The sequence below is a fragment of the Alligator mississippiensis genome, chromosome 5, assembly GCF_030867095.1.
Source record: "Alligator mississippiensis isolate rAllMis1 chromosome 5, rAllMis1, whole genome shotgun sequence".
NCBI classification, from domain to species: domain Eukaryota; kingdom Metazoa; phylum Chordata; order Crocodylia; family Alligatoridae; genus Alligator; species Alligator mississippiensis.
Genome location: NC_081828.1, coordinates 179,777,253 through 179,794,671, shown reverse-complemented (window position 1 = coordinate 179,794,671; position 17,419 = coordinate 179,777,253). Strand labels below are relative to the sequence as shown.

Below are 17,419 nucleotides of genomic sequence, written 5' to 3'. Positions count from 1 at the left end.
AAGGAACCAAATATGATACTTCAGAACTACGAGGAGTCCACCATGTACAAACATTCACAGATCCTCACCCTCCTTTTCCTTATCTTCTTGAAGCAATCAGGAAATAAAATAAGAATAACAAAAGCAAATGTGCATTAATGTGTACTTTACATATCAGTCCCATGGCTACACATCATAATTCACGTTAGTCTTGAAATAGTAATCCAAAATGAAACTAACTCACACATTGGAAAAATTCCTATATTTGACATTTTCTCTTTACATCAGAGGTCATCAACAAGACATCTGACATCAGAATTGAAGTGCCCTTTAGCGTTAGCAACTGGAGACACTTGTTCATTATGAGTCTCTAAATATTTCCACAAAGAACTATAACCAAAAAGCAAAACTTTTCTATTTTTTAAGAATCTGGGGGAAGGGGAACTTGACCATGTTGAAAATTTTCAGCTAAATATGTTGCTTGTTATATAACCATTTTTAATAGGAAAAATGTTAGAATGAAAAAATTTCAACCAGGTTTGCTTATGAAAGGCCTTTGATGGTGCCGTGACACGGTGAGTTCCTGATGGTTAATATTTGTTAGCCCTAAAAACATCTGTGGTGTAGGATCAGGTGTCTAAAGTGGTAATAAATTAACTTAAGACTGACTCCTCATTAGATCATCTTTTTTCTTTCCCAGAATCCAAATGGTATTTTAACAGATTTCCTGAGTTTCTACACATTACCTTCAACGGTTATGCACCATCCTGTTCATAAAAGCCTCAAAGCTGCCTATTCCTTCTATAATATTCATACAGAGACCCCTCTCCTGGACCTGATGAATGATGCACTCATTATAGCTAAATTGGTAGGTAGCTTATTTTTCCTGTCTACTTCTCTCAGAAAGTAGTGTTATTAAGAAAAAAAGCAAAATTTAATACTGTTCCATCCCCGTTTATGCTAAGAAATAAAAAGGGTGGAGGTTGCATTCATTTGTGGACCTTTAAAAATACCTGTATTGGCATTTACCCCCACTTTGAACTACACTGGGGAATGAAAGAAAATTTCCCATGAACATACAACTGTGGAAAGCACTGGCCTTTTTATTACAAGACATAGGTGTAGCATAGTTCGGTCAGCACCAGAGCCCAAACAAGGGGTTTACTAAAGTTATTTGTTAAAGTCAGCAACACGCATACTAAAAACAGGAACAATACAGATAAGATTAGCATGGCCCACTGATTCTCAGCTAGGATATCTTAAGATCTTCAAGGGTGCTATGGGGCGCCTCACAAAATATTAGCGGTTAGGTGTGTAAACATGATTCATTAGATAACCTGGAGATTCAAATAGGAATCCATGGTGTTAAAGACTATAGGAAGTCATTTTGGGTGCTTGTACACACGCTCCGATGTGTTCTGATTAGAATGTGTCAGAGCAGACTTAATTAATCGAATTTGCTGAAGCATTCTAATGAGAATATTCCATTATGCTGCAGCATCCTGTGTTTCAAAATACCACTTCAACTAAAGCTTGTCGAACGAGCTGTAGTTAAAGTCCCCCCACAGCCATTTTGAAATGTGGGATGCTGATGCATGAGACGCTGTGGTATTTTAATTAGAGCAGCTCCCGAAAGCTCTAACTAAAACACCTCCCTCACTCCGGAGCACATATATAGGCACCCAATGTTTTTTGAGTTCCTTGCAACAGAAGAATTGCTTATTTATTGTTTTTATAGTCAGTCCTGGTGGCAGAGCTGTACTGTTGCACCTCCAAATGGTGTGTAGTGGAATGACTTTCAGGGAAGGTTAACTGTGAAAAAAGCAGGGGTAACTCTGACAAATAAGCAGTGACAGACAGGATGTGGTGGGGACAGCAGATGGCAAGAACCGTGAAAAAGGTCATGTGCAGCAGCTTCTCCATAATAAAAGAAATTGGGCACAAGCTATATTTGTATCTTCTTGACTTGTCCAAATGCAACAATTGGAATGTAACAGATGCTGCTGTTTTAAAAGGCTGCCCTCTTGAAACCACTCCAAATGTATGTGTCCACCCCCTTTGGGTATGTCTCACCACCTGCCTGGCGCTCCTGGAGAGGGTCACTTTCAAGAATGCCCCACCCACTCACACAAGCCAAATACAGAGCTGAATCAGTTTCCCATGTGCTTGACAGCAGCAGGTTGAGAGGACAGAGGATGCCCCAGAGTCACTTTGCTGCCTCATTGTCAAGTTTGACATGTGCAGGTAGGACTTGGTGGGCAGGCTGTGCAGGAGAGCAACACTCTTAGGGCTAGGAATAGTGGTCTAGACTTACCTAAGCAATCTTTAGGAAGAGGATATGCTGTTTTTTTTCTGTTGGAAGAATGCTCAGTATCACTAAAACAGCTGCTCATGAATGGACTTGAATGAGTTAGCAAGATTTTTGTAAACTAATTTGATTTTTTTATCAAATGGAAGCTTATTTTGTGCTGGGATTTAGTTGCAACTATAGCTAATAATTAACTTGCACGTTAACGCTATGCAAGTTGAAATACACCACAGATGCACTGCAGATGCGCATCTGTGGAAAGCGGCGAAGAGCTTAAATCAGAATGTCATGTTATAATTGTAAACACATTTTCACACCCAGACCTAAATTAATGGAACACAGTTTGACAGAGTGGAAGGGAAGATGTTATAAAGAAGTGCTTAGAAGAAAATGAGCGTATTCTCAAAGGTTTAGTGCCAAGGCTTTATCTCTCTAGTTCTTTGCCTGCATCGCCACTTGCTTTGCAGAATGTTTGTATAAGGCTGCAAACAGATGTTGCCCTTGTGCCACCGTAAAAATGTTCATGGTGGTACCAAAGCCCAAACGAGCAGACATCTCTGCTGCTTGTTCCACTCAAGATGCCCCAAAAATGGTAGTGCAACGATTCCTAGTAATAGTTTGTGTTTCTTATCACAGTGGATGCTTGTGTGCTTATGGCATGAGAGCAAAAGCAGTCTAGGGCTGATGGTCCTTTCCAGCTGCCCTGGGCAGGTGTTCCCAACGCTCAGGGCCTTATTCTTCAGAACACCAGCTCCAAATGTCTGGCCCTGACCCAGGGAAACCCCATGAATTGCCTGGTCCATGCTTGTAGATGCATGCCCCAGGAATTCTCCTGCAGATCCTGGGACATGTTTCATGTGGTTCTGGAGGCGGGGAATGCATGGGATTCCCCAGGGAGCCCTGGGCCAGGTACCTGGGGCTGTTGTCCCATAGAATGATGCTCCAGGACCAGCATGGGCCCATTCTTGCAGGTTAGGAGTCCTGGATGACATCTGTCTCTGCCAATCAATGGGATCACATTCTGAGTTGGAAGCACCCTGGTATAGCTGATCCCACTACAAAAACCGACATCTGTTTGTAGCCACTGTGGTAGATTTCGGTAGTATCGATACAGATCAATTAAAAAAATAGAATGAACAGCTCAAATGTATCTGATACTAATGATCTCCATGAACTATGAAGCAAATAATACACAGTATTTTTCCTTTTCCTCCTTGCATGTTTTGAGACTATAAATAACAATCTGAGGTTGACTAAGGTAAACAGTGAAATGGACATTTTAACAAGAACTTGATACATAATATTAGACTCTTTGAAATGGTTGTAATTAGTGCCTTGGCCAAGTTCCTGACAGCTATAAACACATATAAAACTTCATTTAAACATTCACATTTTTTTTCTGACACGTATTTATTTGTAATAATAAATATATGTGTGACTGTGTTCCTGGGTAAGCAGGCAAAGTTTTTTGGGCATATGTGATATCTTTTATTAGACCAACTAGAGTTGTAAAAAAGTTATTTGCAAGCTTTGGGGCACAAACACCCTTCTTCAGGCATTGGGAGACGGGTAAGCTGTGATTGTTCAGAAAATGTTCAGTACATTATTAAAATGGAACGTAACTAGCAATGATACAAGCACAACCTTGATTTTTCCTGAGGCTTGATACCTTGATTTTTCTTGAGATTTAGACTGAGGTCTTCAGTAACAGGTGCAGGTACTTTGTTCATATATGTTATTCATAAATGTCAATATGCTTTATGATGCCACAGAGAAGGAAACTGAGGCACAAGGAGGTGACCTGCTGAAGGCCTGTGACAAAGCTTGGGAATACACCTAGACTAGTGCTCTAATCACAAAACCACAGACATGTGAATTATTGTGTGAATGTTAACTTAGTCAAAACAGTAGGCATTACATGTCTAGGTGCTTTTGGGAATCCTGCTAGGTGCCTATTTATACCTTGCATGTTAAAATACCTCTGAAATCTGGCCCTGGGTTTACATAAAGGGAAAGAAGCAGGGAGCAGTATATTCGAATCATAATTTACTTACAAACAAATTGCACTGCAGTATATAAAAGAAGAAAACAGAAAACTGCTTTTTAGCAAAAGTAATTAGTAGGTCAGCAAAGGCAACTCAGTAAACTTCACAATATACCAGACTTATGCAGTTGTAAGGTCTGTGTTAGTTTAACTGAAGTTTTAATGCGGGCAATTCTAAATGCATATAGTTTAGGAGCTTCAAACTTGGGTATGTAAACTTATGTACTTAATCAATATTTAGGCGTCTTAAATAAATGCTAGACTCTTTCAGAGGTGCTGACCATTTGAGGATCTTAATGATCTCTGTAGCTAAAGTCCATAAAAATATATTAGACCTTCCATTACGCTAATAAGAAAGGTGTGTATGAGCAAGATAAAAAAATGCAAGTTGCTACATGTGTGTGTCTAAAATTGAAAAGTAAATTGTATATTTTTCACAGTAAAGATGCAAAATGTAACCTGCCCCCAAGCCCGTAGTCTAAGATTACATGTGTAGACTTTAACATTGACATTTTATGATTTTTTTGAGTGCTTAATTGTGCAGTGTCAGGGTCAGTGTTGCAAATGTCATGAGGCTACTGAAGTTTTGTAAACATCTGGATACCAAAAAGACTTCTGTAATGGTAATGGATTTTGGGTACGTGAAGAGGGAGTTGGAAGAGGACAAGTGAATGGGGGAGAGAAGCAAATGTAACAGACAGAAAAGCTGTCCAAAACATTTACATTATTATGATGCAATTAAAAGCTACATTAGGATTATTTTGAGGTTTTACCCTGAGTACCTTGCATCACAGAGAGAATCTTCCAATAATGTTCTTCTCTATACAGGCATTCTTTTGGTTGGTATCTTGGTCTTGTATGCGCATCAGAACACAGGATCAAATCCTGTATCTCCTCAGTGAAAATGATAAGAATCCTGGATATAGTCATTTATTATGTATACATAAAATGTTATCATTTAGAAATTTAAAATAAAATGTAAAAAATGCTTTGATATTACCAGAAAGGATTTGACGTGTTCAATGCACTAGACTTGATGGAAAACAAAACATTCCTGGAAAAACTCAAGTTTGGGATTGGAGATGGTAACTTGCAGTATTATCTGTACAACTGGAGATGTCCTGGGATGGAATCTGAAAAGGTAAGACTGAAAAGGGCCTTCTGTTTGCAATTAAGATGATACTGAATTCACCTACAAATGGCAAAGTGAAGATGATGTGTAAATAAAATGTGTGAATTGAATAGGTCTAAACTCCATAATTAAATGCAAACAACCCAGTCTTTTGTTGCTATACTTGCACTAAGTACTGCATTTTTCTCTTCCTTCTAGGTTGGTCTTGTATTACAATGAGGACACTTGTGTTTATAGAACTCTGAAGTCATCATTTGAGTTGATTTAACCTCCATAGCAGTTCTTGGAATGGTGTTGTTCAAGAGGAGTAAAAGCACAACATCAGTAAAATTGAAATAGTCCATTAAATCTGAAATAAAGAAGACCATATGTGACCAGTTTTACACATTTTCAGATAGAATGGAAAGTTCATGAAACTCTTATTGTCCATGAAAAGAATAAAAGCACATTCATTTAATTTTCAAAGCTTAGCTTGCACCTTGATAAAAAGAAGGTATTTTTTCCACTCTGTAGAAAAGACTGTTTTGTACAAACTGAGCTACAGTGGTGGATTAGGGTACAAAAATCTTTGCTATTATGTGGATGAACTGCTGCATTTCTATTTATTAAGTGGTGGTGTATGTTTGTCAGTGTTACAGAATGAAGGATCCAAACTTGAGTATCTTTGCTTATTCACTTTACATGGATTTCATCGTTTGGGGGGAGAATTATGGAGTATGACATTTGTAGCTATTATGAAAGTCCTGGATGTTTTTGTAACTGGAGCAGTATGAAAATGTACTGGTTTGACCTGGTGCATTTGTTTCTCCATAAGCAATGCTGCCAAAACAATAAAAATACAGATTTGTACTTTGATCTTCAATAGATCAGTGGATTGATTTAAGAGTATTGCACTGTTTAGTGCAGACATTTTCTATGTTGCTGGAATGATTATACATTACTGTACTTAATTTACAGTTGTGGCACAAGACCTTAGTTTTTCCTCAGTAAATCAACATCAGCCTCTGTGTAAAACTAAGATTTTTTTAGTAGTGCTATCCGAATATTTATAGTTTGAATGTTTTCAATGCATCTGCAGAATTGCACATATTCCTTTTGTCGACTTTGATTTCTTATGAAGTCTGTAATTCTAATGCAAAGTATCTTGTGTAAATAAGTATTCATAAATTGTTTCTGGTAGTGTTTTTATCCTGAGTTTGGAACAAAGAGTTTCATTGTATATAGGGCCAGTAATCAAAAGAAAGATGCTCCTCCTGTCTTTGAAAGCTTACGTACTGGCCTGTCCTGAAATGTGATTTCTCCTGTCCCGGTCCCTGTACTCCCCATGAATGCTCAGCAACCAATAAGGCTTCTGAAGCACTTTATAATATACATTCCAGTATAGTGACATAGTTCATTGTGATGGCAATTCTTATAGTTCATGTATGCTGCGGTCACATGTGGATCAAGAAAATCTGAAGTTGTGAAAATTCTAGCTGAAAGTGCCAAACTGTGATAGTGAAGCCTACATGCTGTGCAAGTATTTGGATGTCACTAGAATATCTTATGTAACGTGTGTAGATAAATCTTCCTTTTTAATACCCCCATAATCCTAAATGTCAGAGCAAGCTTTGCTCCAAGCTTAGGGAATTTATGCTTGATATTGTCTTCACTTGAACTGATAAAGTAGTCTGTGCCTCCTTAGCACTGAATGGCATATCTTGTATAGCAGTTTATCTCCCACCTGTCTTTGTTTTATAATGGCAGGGTGGGGACTCTAATGCCTATGTACAGTAGGTTTGTAGGCCAGATCCACAAAGGAACTTAAGTGCCTAACTGCCAACCCAGGTGCCTAAGTCTAAAATTGAAATCCTCAGAAGCCCTGCTGCTCATATTGGAGGTGCTTAAGTTTCTATCATTCAAGTTCCCAGGCACATGCTTCTGGCATACCCGTAACCGTCTAACCTGTGGCACTGTCAAGGAGTTGGGTACCTGGCCTGCTCCTAAGCCCTACTTGGGGTCCACATATTAGGTAGTCTGCTCCCACAGCCTATATCCAAGGCCTGATCCTGTAGGTATTCTCGGAACACAGCTACAATTGGACGCATGCAAACCGGACAGGGGTGCTGCTCCACTGGATCACAGTACCCTGGTGGTTACAGCAGGATCTGGGTGACCCAGTTTTCCATCCTCTCCTCTTCCCCTCTCTGTGATGAGATGATCCTCCATCTCCTTATTTCCAGGTTAAAGGTCAAATTCCACAGCTGTATGGTATTCTGAGGTGAGCATCTCTCAATCTTTCTGACTGAAGCTGTTTACTTGATAAAATCATTCACTAGTCTGAGAGGTGGGAGCACAACTTGTCTCTAGTGATTAGGGGACTGAGCTGAGAGAGACTTACATTTCAGCTCTTGCTCTGACAGGTACTTACTACAAAATACTTAAATATTTTTGGAGCAGGGGCTTACTACCGGCTCCACCTGGCAGCTGTGTGTTCTAAGCAGCATGCTGTAGTCATTCTTATCTTCTCTAGCAGATTTAATTATTAAAAGAACAAAGAAAACCTTCAGTCAGAAAGGTGTACAGGAGCCAACTTCTGGAAGTTAGATCTTTTTCCTGAGAAGTAGTTCTCAAGTCCCTTTAGACAGAAGAAAGAATAGCATTTGGAGTGCCTATATCCCGAATGCTCTAATTCTTAATTCTTAGTTTAAGGTGCTGGAGAGGAGGAAGCGTCCCCTTTGTGTTTGGTTTGTAAAGGCTAATTTAGATACTATGGCCTGATTCCCCAGAGGTGCGGGCTGACTTGCATTGTCAGCAAGTTCTACCAGCTTGAGGACTTCAGCACCTACATCTAGGCCTTCTTATATTCAAGATTCATAGCAATGCATGCTCTCCCAAGGCTGAAATCTGTAAGGACTTAGGTGCTCAAAGTGGCAGTTAGGTACCTCAGTTCAAAACCGAGCCTCAGCATCCCCCACTCAGTCATTGCCTAACTTGGGAACTGGCTAAAAGCCCTCGCTGCCCAGGCTTATGATACAGAATTGCCTGAAGTTCTGTTTCTAGGCACAACTAGAAACTCCTAAGCCTTGACTGCTAAGCAACACAGCAACCACTCATGCTTTAACTTTTGGGAGTCACAGAGAAGATGATCCTCTTTATTCTTGCATATGGAACTCAAAACTCTTTTCATGAGGTTACTGGAAAAAGGGACAGCATCATTTGCCCTGTTATTTTTTAAGGAGTTTAAGTATGATAACCTATAGTCAATAAAGGACTTCAGGGCTAATTTCTGGGTACTCCACTTCTGGAATGGAAGCCTGGTTCCTGCACTAAGTTTCCTTCATCTGGCAAGGGTGGGGAGGGGGACAGGAGGGAAGTCAAGTACTTCAGAACAAGACATTCTGAGCAGGAAGAGTCAAAGAGCTAGTGATCGTAAATACTGAGGCTGAGTGTCTCAGAAATCACCAGGTGACAGCTCCAAACACAGCTTTAACTATTAGACTTGAGTCATGCTTTATTGTCTCTGGCCCAATGGCTCTTAAGTGTTTTACTTAGCAGGATCAGTTTCAAAAGACTATGAGTATCCCCACCAAAAGAAGGCTGTAGCCTGTCTGGTAAGATGTTAGTCTGGAATGTGGGACAGAAGACTCTAGATCTCACACTTGGAAGAGCACTTTAACACCTTATTATACCTGTGCACATGTACATATGTACATGCACACGTGCAAACACCTCCCCGCCCCCCCTTGATAGCAATGCTCTCTGGCAGACTTCTAGAAAGGTGTGGCACCGTATCTATCTGAATCTAGCCCTGGATGTCTAAACTCTTCTTCAAAAGCAGCAGGGGCATATTGTGATGTTTTAGGTGGCTCCTCATTCTGCGGTAGCTTTTGTGGATTCCCTCCTAAGGTGGCTCACTTTCCCTTCACATTACATAGGGTGGCCTTAACCGGGGTTTACTAAGTAATAAAATGCCTGCAATCTAGCTGTTGTAAAATCTAAGGCCTGTTGGCTTTTTAAGCGTACTGTGAGGGGGCTTGGACATAAAAATAGAGTTTGCATTCCCTAGGAGGCCTGGGTTTGAACTAGACATTGAGCTGCTTAGACTGGGCAGTCCTGTACACACCCAGTTTGGGACTTGGCACCTGAAGGTAGCATCAGGCATAAAATGGGGAGCCTAAATTCTTTACCCTTAGCACCAGGAGACAGATCAGGGCTGTTAATCTCCCATCTTTCCGCTGTCAAATCCCACAAAAGGACAGAAATACCACATGCTCATGCTTACAGTTTCCAGTTTGCCAGCTTAGGTATCTAACCCTGCAAGCCTGGCTTTTCTGGATTTCATTCTTCTGTGCTTCAGTTTTTCCCCCAAGTAATGTAAGAGTGATGTAGCCATGGTGATCCAGAAATTATGCGAGGGGCAAGGTTGTGGAAGTATTCTTCCAGGCAAAGTCTGCAGAAGACTTCTATTTCTTCCTATATTAGAATTTTGTCGGGTTTTTTTTCCTCTGGACAGAAGTTTAGGCCTTTAGAGAATAAGACCTTTGGATACTTCAGAATGGGACAGGGGGTGTTCCAAGTTGATGTTGATCTTGCATTTGAAAGCTTGTCTAATTATCCCAACTATACAGTTGGTGCAATAAAAGATATCACTTTAAATCCTTGCCTCTCACTCAGTTTTTCCCAGCATTATACAAGACAGCTTGGGTGCCTAAGGGATTGGATTCCACTAAGCAGCAAGGTGCCTAAAAGTTAGATGTTGCAAAGTCTAAGCATATATAGAGCGAGCCATCACCTAGACTAGAACTTGTTTAGCTTGATCAAGCATCCAGCATAAGCAGCATAGTTTGTACTTTAATATGTGCTAAATTGGGTCAGTTACAGCCTAATGATAATCTCATTTTAAAGTATACATTGTTGCCATTTACACTAGGTTGAAAGCGACTACACTCCAAGGCCAAACTTCTACATTTTAGCTTAGACCAGGAGCCCATCGGCCAGATTTGGCCTGTGTAGCCCTGCAAATCAGCTTGTGGAGCTCAGACCAACCGTGCGCACTACATGCAGTGTGGAGAGTTGGTCTGGTGCATAGGCTGGACCTGGCTCAGCACATGCTGCATGCAGTGCTTGTGTCAGACTGGCCCCAAGTGCTGGCTCCTGGAGCTAGCTCACAGGGCTATTCTGGGGCCTAATCCAGACCAACCCCAGAGCACACAGCCAGTTCAGCACAGGCACCTGCACCCTAGACCCTCTTGTGTTGCATATGGTACCAGGTCCAGCCCCTGCACCAGACGCAGTATAAGCCCCAGAGCGGGACCAGTGTGTGCAGGGCTAGGTGAGTTTGATATCCCTGTGCTGAACTGGGAGCTACTTGGTCAATCAGTTTTGTATGTAACAAGTCAACAAGAAGCCATGGCCCTGGAGAACAGAGGAAATGGAAGTCACTAGCCCCTGCTCATCCCTCCCCAACACCCACCCCCAAGCAGTTAGAATTTAGCCACTAGGCTTCAGTTTGTTTAACTTTCAGATAGCCTAATGGCTCTGGAGTCAGTACTACTGACCTTTTCTGTGTAGTTAGTGTCCCTAACCGAAGCAACATTTTACAAAAACGAGAATAGTGGTAACCTAGCTGGTGGGGTGAGCACACTATGGAACGTTTCACAGCATAGAAGTTCGATCTCTATTTAAAAGTAACAAACAGAATAATCTTCATTATGGTAAGTGGCTTCACAGTACCAGTGGCTTCTGAGTAAAATATAAATTTTAAGTCAATTATTCAAATTTGGTTGAGATAAGTCTGAATTCCCTATCATTGCATGATTTTAGCAAATAACTGTGTCTTTCATATTAATTCTACTGCACAATACTGCCATTTCTTGAAGTTAAATACAACATGCATTTAGTATTAGGAGTTGCTTAAGCAAGGGACCATTTCCAGCTTCATGGAATGACATGTAGTAGGAAGTGCACATCAATGTTCTCATTTGCACATTTACTTCATATACTGAATTTTCTGGAAATAATTTCTAGATTCTCCCTTTGAAAAATAAATTTGGACATTTGCTTAATCTCCATTTAACATGTAGATCTATGCAAGAGAATGTTGTGGCTTGCATACATAAGTCTTTTGAAATGCATTTTCCTGCAACAAAATAGTATTTTATCTTGGTCTGTGTATGAGAAATACATGGTTTTCATTTAGCACATCAGAAGCCAAATATATCTGAAATCCAATTTTGCATGCAATACTTGACCAGAACAAACCTAGGGAAGTCTGTGTACAGCTACAGACGTTTGCTTGAAAGCAGCATTGAACAAATAAGCAAACTGAAAACAATAAGTTCATACCAGCATGGATATGTTTGAATAAACTTCAATTTTGATATTCCTTTGTTTGAATAATAACATGTAATGCCATAGTTTCTGTTCAAACTATATTACTTCCTGAAAATATTAATTTTGCATGCCACTTGTTACAATGCATGTCTTGTACAAAACCATCTCTCTTATTTTAAGTACTTAATAATAGTCATCCTTAAACCCAAGCTTTCCAAACACAAATTAGAAGAGAAGTCACTATTTACACAGATTTACAATTTAATTTCTAAACAGGAAAAAAGTTTTACAACTGTGTAAATATATTAGTTGATCTCATTTTGCATTGGTCAAATGGCTTGGTATCTTTAAGTTTAATTAAATTGTTAGGGTTTTAGTTACAGACAGCAGTTTCTCACACTGCATTAAAAAAAAGTCACTTCACCCTTAATGAAAGAACCTGAAAGAGTTATTTTATTTTGAAATGCGTTTTTTCTTTTTGGGGGGTTTCCTTATCTTATTTGGATTTGGAACAAGCTTTTTAACTTTGAGGGTTTGTAAAGTTACAGTTGGTGCATCTGGTGTATAACTTTCAGTATGCTTCCGCTTTTGGCTTAGGGAGAACTCCTCCACTGAAGTGTCCATAAGCTCGGAAGCTTCTATTTCCAGAGAACCAGTATTTGCATCTGGCACAGACTGCTCAGTTCCATGGTGAATCCATGGTACATCCAAGGTAGGAATCCTGGTAATTATAGCTTCTACTACTTCAGTAAAGCTGTCAGAGTTCCTTTTAAAGCCCAGTGCTAGAACAGAGGTTAAACCAAGAACAGGAGCTATGCTTTCACTAAGACGTGGGACCTGGCCAGCTGGAACCGCTCGACTTGCACTCAGCTGAATAAGGTGCGAAGTGATCAGAGCAGGTTTTGCAGATTTACATACCAGCACTAAAAGAAGTTCATTTTTTTCCAAAGCTCTTGTGACTTCATTAACTCCAATGGCAAGCTGCTTCCTGATATTTAAGTCAGTCCACCCTTGTTGAGTGCCTTCCTTTTCTTTCTCCTTTAGAAGTTCACTAGCACTAGTATCACAGGTTTTTTTGGCTTGTTTTATTGCATTAGAATTTTTTTTTCTGCTTGCAACTTCAATCTTTTTAAGTCCAGTACATTTAATCCTTTCTTCCAAGGTCTGTAGTATAAAGTGCACATCTTCTCCCTCTAGAGTACGCCATGTGATAACATATGGGTTATTTAAAGAAGTTTTCACAGAAATTTTCTTTGTTTTACGGACTGATCCACCCCCTGCCTTCACTATAGGCATCTTGATACTGGTTTGTGTTTTAGCAGCTCAGCTGTGGATGAAAGAAGAGATAACTTATTAGCAAATGGTCCACAAGAAGGACCCCCTTACTTTCTTAGCTTAAAACAAAGTTAAACTTAAGAGGCATATGTATGTAACATTGGCCTTTACAAAATACTTGGCTATGCAGTGTCTACCTTATTCATTTTCAACAGGTTAACACTTGCACCCAAGTGACTCACCTGAAAGTGAACAAAAACAACTGGAAACACTACAGACAGGGCCATCCCTGGAGGGCGGGGAAGGGGGTGCGAATCAGGGCAACTGCCCCAGGCCCCGTGGCCAGTGCCATACAGGCCCCGCTTCATGCCACCAGCTCCACACTTTGGCCACTTGCACCCCTTCTCCCCCCCTGGTCCCACACACCCCTAGGCACAGCTCTGACTATTCTCTTAATCTGTAATGGTCATAAAACTAAATTAGAATGTGTAGGAAATGCTAAATTTTGACTCTTGTATTGTGACAGCAAGGGTATGCCAACAGTAAACAAAGGTGTAATTGTAGCATGCGCAGGCATACCCACACTAGTAAACTGACACACACAATATTAACAATGAAGATGCGTGTAACCTGCTCTGAAGTCTGGTATAAAAAGTCTGCTGGAGACCCAAACTGAATACCTGCTCAGAAGTTAGTGATGATGTCCAAGTTACCCTGTTATTCCTAGCTATCCAATTCAAGTCCTAATAACTTCATCTGAAAGTAAATATACTCCCACAGGTCAAGAGGGTTGGACCATGGTCTTCTATAAGAATCCACAATTACTGAAGAGCAAGTCTCCCTCCATGGAGAAGGCCAGATACAGATCTTAAATCGCACTTCAAAGGACCAAGTATCATTAGTTTATGCATGCTCTCTCAAAATTATCATTTCATGAGTCATTACAGTCCTGCATTCACTGACGAAAAGGTTGGTTTTTCACATAGGTTTGGAGTGTTGTAGCCATGATAGTACAAGAATATATGAACAGCAAAAAAACCCTTGCTTCTCCTTGGTTGTTCATTCAAGGTAACTTAACTTGACTGGAAACCCCATCTGACAGTTATGCCTGCACACTCCTGATCCCTGGAACTGCACATCTTCTAGCCTTACCTCCTATTTAATGCCACAACACAATCTACTCACACAGCTGGAAAGTGCCCTCTCTAAATTAAGGTTTTATTTATATCAGGGGAACTGTGTCCAAGATCCAGCCCACAAGCCAGATCCAACCAGTGGGTCTTGGACCAAACCCTTGGCACCACATGGAGCATGTGCTGGCCCCAGCCCCACCTACTGCATGAAACACAGCCGTGTCATCAGGACTCTGCGATGTAGACAAGGCCCATGCCACTTCTACACAGACGCATGAGAATGGGGGTGAACATTTCAACAGAGAAACCACAATTATCTTTTTTGCTAGTCTACATGGGGCTGACACTTTTCTGGGAAATCAATCCTCACCAGTTGCTTACAATACAAATTAAAAAATGGTTAACAGCAGTCATGTATATTGTTCAAAACATCTACCTGTATGCAAAGACCTTTGAAAAATATGTAATGTGGGGTTATTATTGCAATGATGAGTGGCCAGAGAATGTGACAGGTGGCCGCACCACCCCAAAAACAGGAGGGGCCAAAGGGGAGAAAGCCTCTCCTGCTGAAGAGGCTGTGTGCATGCACCTGGGGTAGAGTCAGGAGGAAATGCCATTTTGAAGGCTGTGAATGAGACAACCCAGTGATGTGCTGGGCAGAGACGGGGAAGAAAGCATTAGCGGAGGGACACACAAAAAGCAGGGGGTCACCAATGAGCTCTGCCTTTAATGACCTGCTGCTTTGTGCGCCTCTGCGGCTTCCCTCCCCGCTCCTGTCCCGCACCCAGCCGGGCCCCGCGCTCCAGGCCTGCAAGCCGGCACCTTCGCGCCCCCCCGCCCTCGTTCCCCTGCCGGCTCCGCCCCAGGCGCGCTCCCGCGGAGGCCGCGACCCGCCTCGCAGAAGTGACGGGGCGGCGCCAAGAGGCCCTTACCCTGGGCCGGGCGCTGCAGGCGGCTCCTCCCGCCGCGCTCCGGGCCTGGCGCCACGCCGGGAGAGGAGGGACGACGGCCGCTCCGCACAGGGCACTGCTGCCCGCTGCTGACTTGAGGCCCTTCCACCGTGACCCCGGAACCGGAACCGGAACCCCAGACGTCCACGCGCATCTTCCTGCCGCAGTGCTACGTCAACAAGGTTACGTCGCTTCCTCCCCGTTCCGGATCTTCACGCGCATGTGCGTCTTAGCCCGGCGGAGGGGAAGGAGCGCTGGCTGCGTACTTTTGCGCGTGCGCCCTGCAGGCCCCGGCTCGGCCGGGGGTGGCGCTGCAGGCTCCTCAGCCCGACGCCGGGGCTGGGCCACTCCCAGCGTCGGGGGCGCAGCGCGGGCTTGGGCTCGTCTCACACCTGCCCCGCGCCCGGCAGGGCTTGCTCCTCAGGCTGGGTGCGGCCCTGCGCGCCGAACACCCCGCATGCCTGAGCGGGGTGGGGGTCTTCTGCGGGGCTGGGCCCGGCCGGGCTGGCAGTGTCGCGGGCGTCAGGATTGTTTTCAGCAAAAGGCTCCATCTGTGTTTTCTGTCCTAACAGTTTCCCTTGTGCGCACTAATATTTCTCTCCTCCTTTGTCTCTTAGTTTGGGGTTGCGGGGGTTGGGCGAAATAGCCAAGCATGCTGGATTTTTTCATGCAAGAGTCTGCTCATGCTCTTCAGGCTGATCTCCAGTCGGCTGTTGCACGTTTCTGCCCCCTGAGGAGCTTCTCAGAAACCCCGGTTGATCTGGTTAGGTGGTGGCCCCGCCCACCCCTCGGCTCCTCCTCTGGCTCCTTTGCTGCACTGCACATGCTGCGAGTCCCCTCTGCAGTAGCCTGGGAGCCTGCCGCTCTGAGCTGGGCTCCGAGCATGTCGCCGCCTCGCCTCGCCCCGCGCAACCGCTAGGGGCTGCCGTAGGTTCCATGCGCGAGCGGCAGGCATGTGGGCCTGTACTTGGGAGCAAAGGGTATCTGCCACACCCCAGAGAAGTAACTCAGAAAGGTCTGTCAGTTTCAATTTATAAAGCGCTTTGCAAAACAAGAAGAGAGAAATCAATGCACCACATTTCCAACATTTTTTATTCAAAACCGAAGACATTGCTGATGATAGTGCCATTGCTGCTGAAGCAGCTTATGTGTACCATGCAGTTGTATGTTATCACAGCTACTTGTTGCCTGACTGGGATGAAGCTGACCGACAAACGTATTTCTAATTCCAACTTGAATAAAAAAATCACTGCAGAAGAACAAAGTCTGGACGTTTTATGTAAAGTGTTTGGATACCTTATTCAATCACATTGCATTTGGGTAATTTTCAAGACAATCGTTTTTTACAGGTATGACCCTTCAAATGAAGGCAAAATTAAATATTACCTATTGGTTGTGTGGTATTTTTCACTGTTCAACAGTGTTAGTTTCCTTGATTAAACAGCTGATGCCCATAAGCAACTGGATTTATACAGTTCTGAATTAAATTAAAAATGGAAACATTGGAAAATGAGAAATTTAGCATCCTTTTGAAATACTAGCGACTAAATTTCAATGGGAAGAAAAGCCACACTTTAATATGGGACTTTATCACTAACCAAGAATGTGAGCTGGCATGTGACAAAGGCCTCTTTTTTCCTGAATCTACTTGTACTTTGCACAAAGCTACATGAATGTTTCTCACATGGTAATCAAAATGTTTGAAAGTCATGCAACTAGCCAACAGGTATGTATGGAGTAGTGAAAAATCTGAGCTCCAATCTGTAGAAGAAGCTCTGAGACTGCATCTTTGGTTTCATAGTGAACCAGAGCTTAAAGAAGTTGCCTACATTCTTCAGACTGCATTTAAATTAAATGAACTGAAGGTGTGAAGAATAGCATCCATTACTTGGGCCATGCCTGTACCACCTGAAGACTGCCTCAGAAGGTGGTGCAATCCAGCCTCTTATTCCCATTTCCACACTGCCCTTGTCATGGATGGATCAAAGCCCACTCGCACACAAAGGTGGTAATATTGCATCCATTCTTGATTACAATGCAGAAAGCAAAGGGGTGGTTTTCTTTCCTGCAGTGAGTGTTCTCTTGCACACAAGCAACCAGAGCATGTCCTTGATGCAAGGCCTTTGAAACACTTATCAGTTCTTAGTTTTCATATTTGGTTTGTATTTGAGGAGCTGATGCACTTTGTTAAAACTTCAGTATAGCAGTACTGAATGGAGGAGCATTGTACAATGAATAAGGGGTCTACTGAATACAAGGAGGCGGCTGGCTGGTTTCACAGGC

The 17,419-nt window shown here is 42.4% G+C and overlaps 2 protein-coding genes across 4 annotated transcripts in view; one reads left to right on the top strand and one right to left on the bottom strand.

Annotated features, from left to right (window-relative positions):
- NMT2 (N-myristoyltransferase 2) overlaps positions 1-6,318 on the top strand; it is a 49,523-nt gene extending 43,205 nt beyond the window's left edge. For all 3 annotated transcript variants that reach the window (XM_006271984.4, XM_019497823.2, XM_006271982.4), the window contains 3 exons: positions 680-847; positions 5,335-5,472; positions 5,662-6,318. In XM_006271984.4, coding sequence (XP_006272046.1) covers positions 680-847; positions 5,335-5,472; positions 5,662-5,682 — 327 coding nt within the window. In that variant the 3' untranslated portion in view covers positions 5,683-6,318. The remainder of the gene's footprint in view (positions 1-679; positions 848-5,334; positions 5,473-5,661) is intronic.
- A 5,481-nt stretch (positions 6,319-11,799) lies between these two features.
- On the bottom strand, positions 11,800-15,949 carry RPP38 (ribonuclease P/MRP subunit p38). The gene is made up of 2 exons (XM_006271985.4): positions 15,119-15,949; positions 11,800-13,105 (listed from the first exon to the last, which is right to left on the bottom strand). The coding sequence occupies exon 2, from the start codon at positions 13,072-13,074 to the stop codon at positions 12,232-12,234; it is 843 nt and encodes a 280-aa protein (XP_006272047.1). The 5' UTR covers positions 13,075-13,105; positions 15,119-15,949; the 3' UTR covers positions 11,800-12,231.
- Positions 15,950-17,419: the final 1,470 nt, after the last annotated feature.

Coding starts and splice junctions, on each gene's coding strand:
- RPP38 (XM_006271985.4), bottom strand. CDS start 13,074: ATGCCTATAGTGAAGGCAGGGGGTGGATCAGTCCGTAAAACAAAGAAA.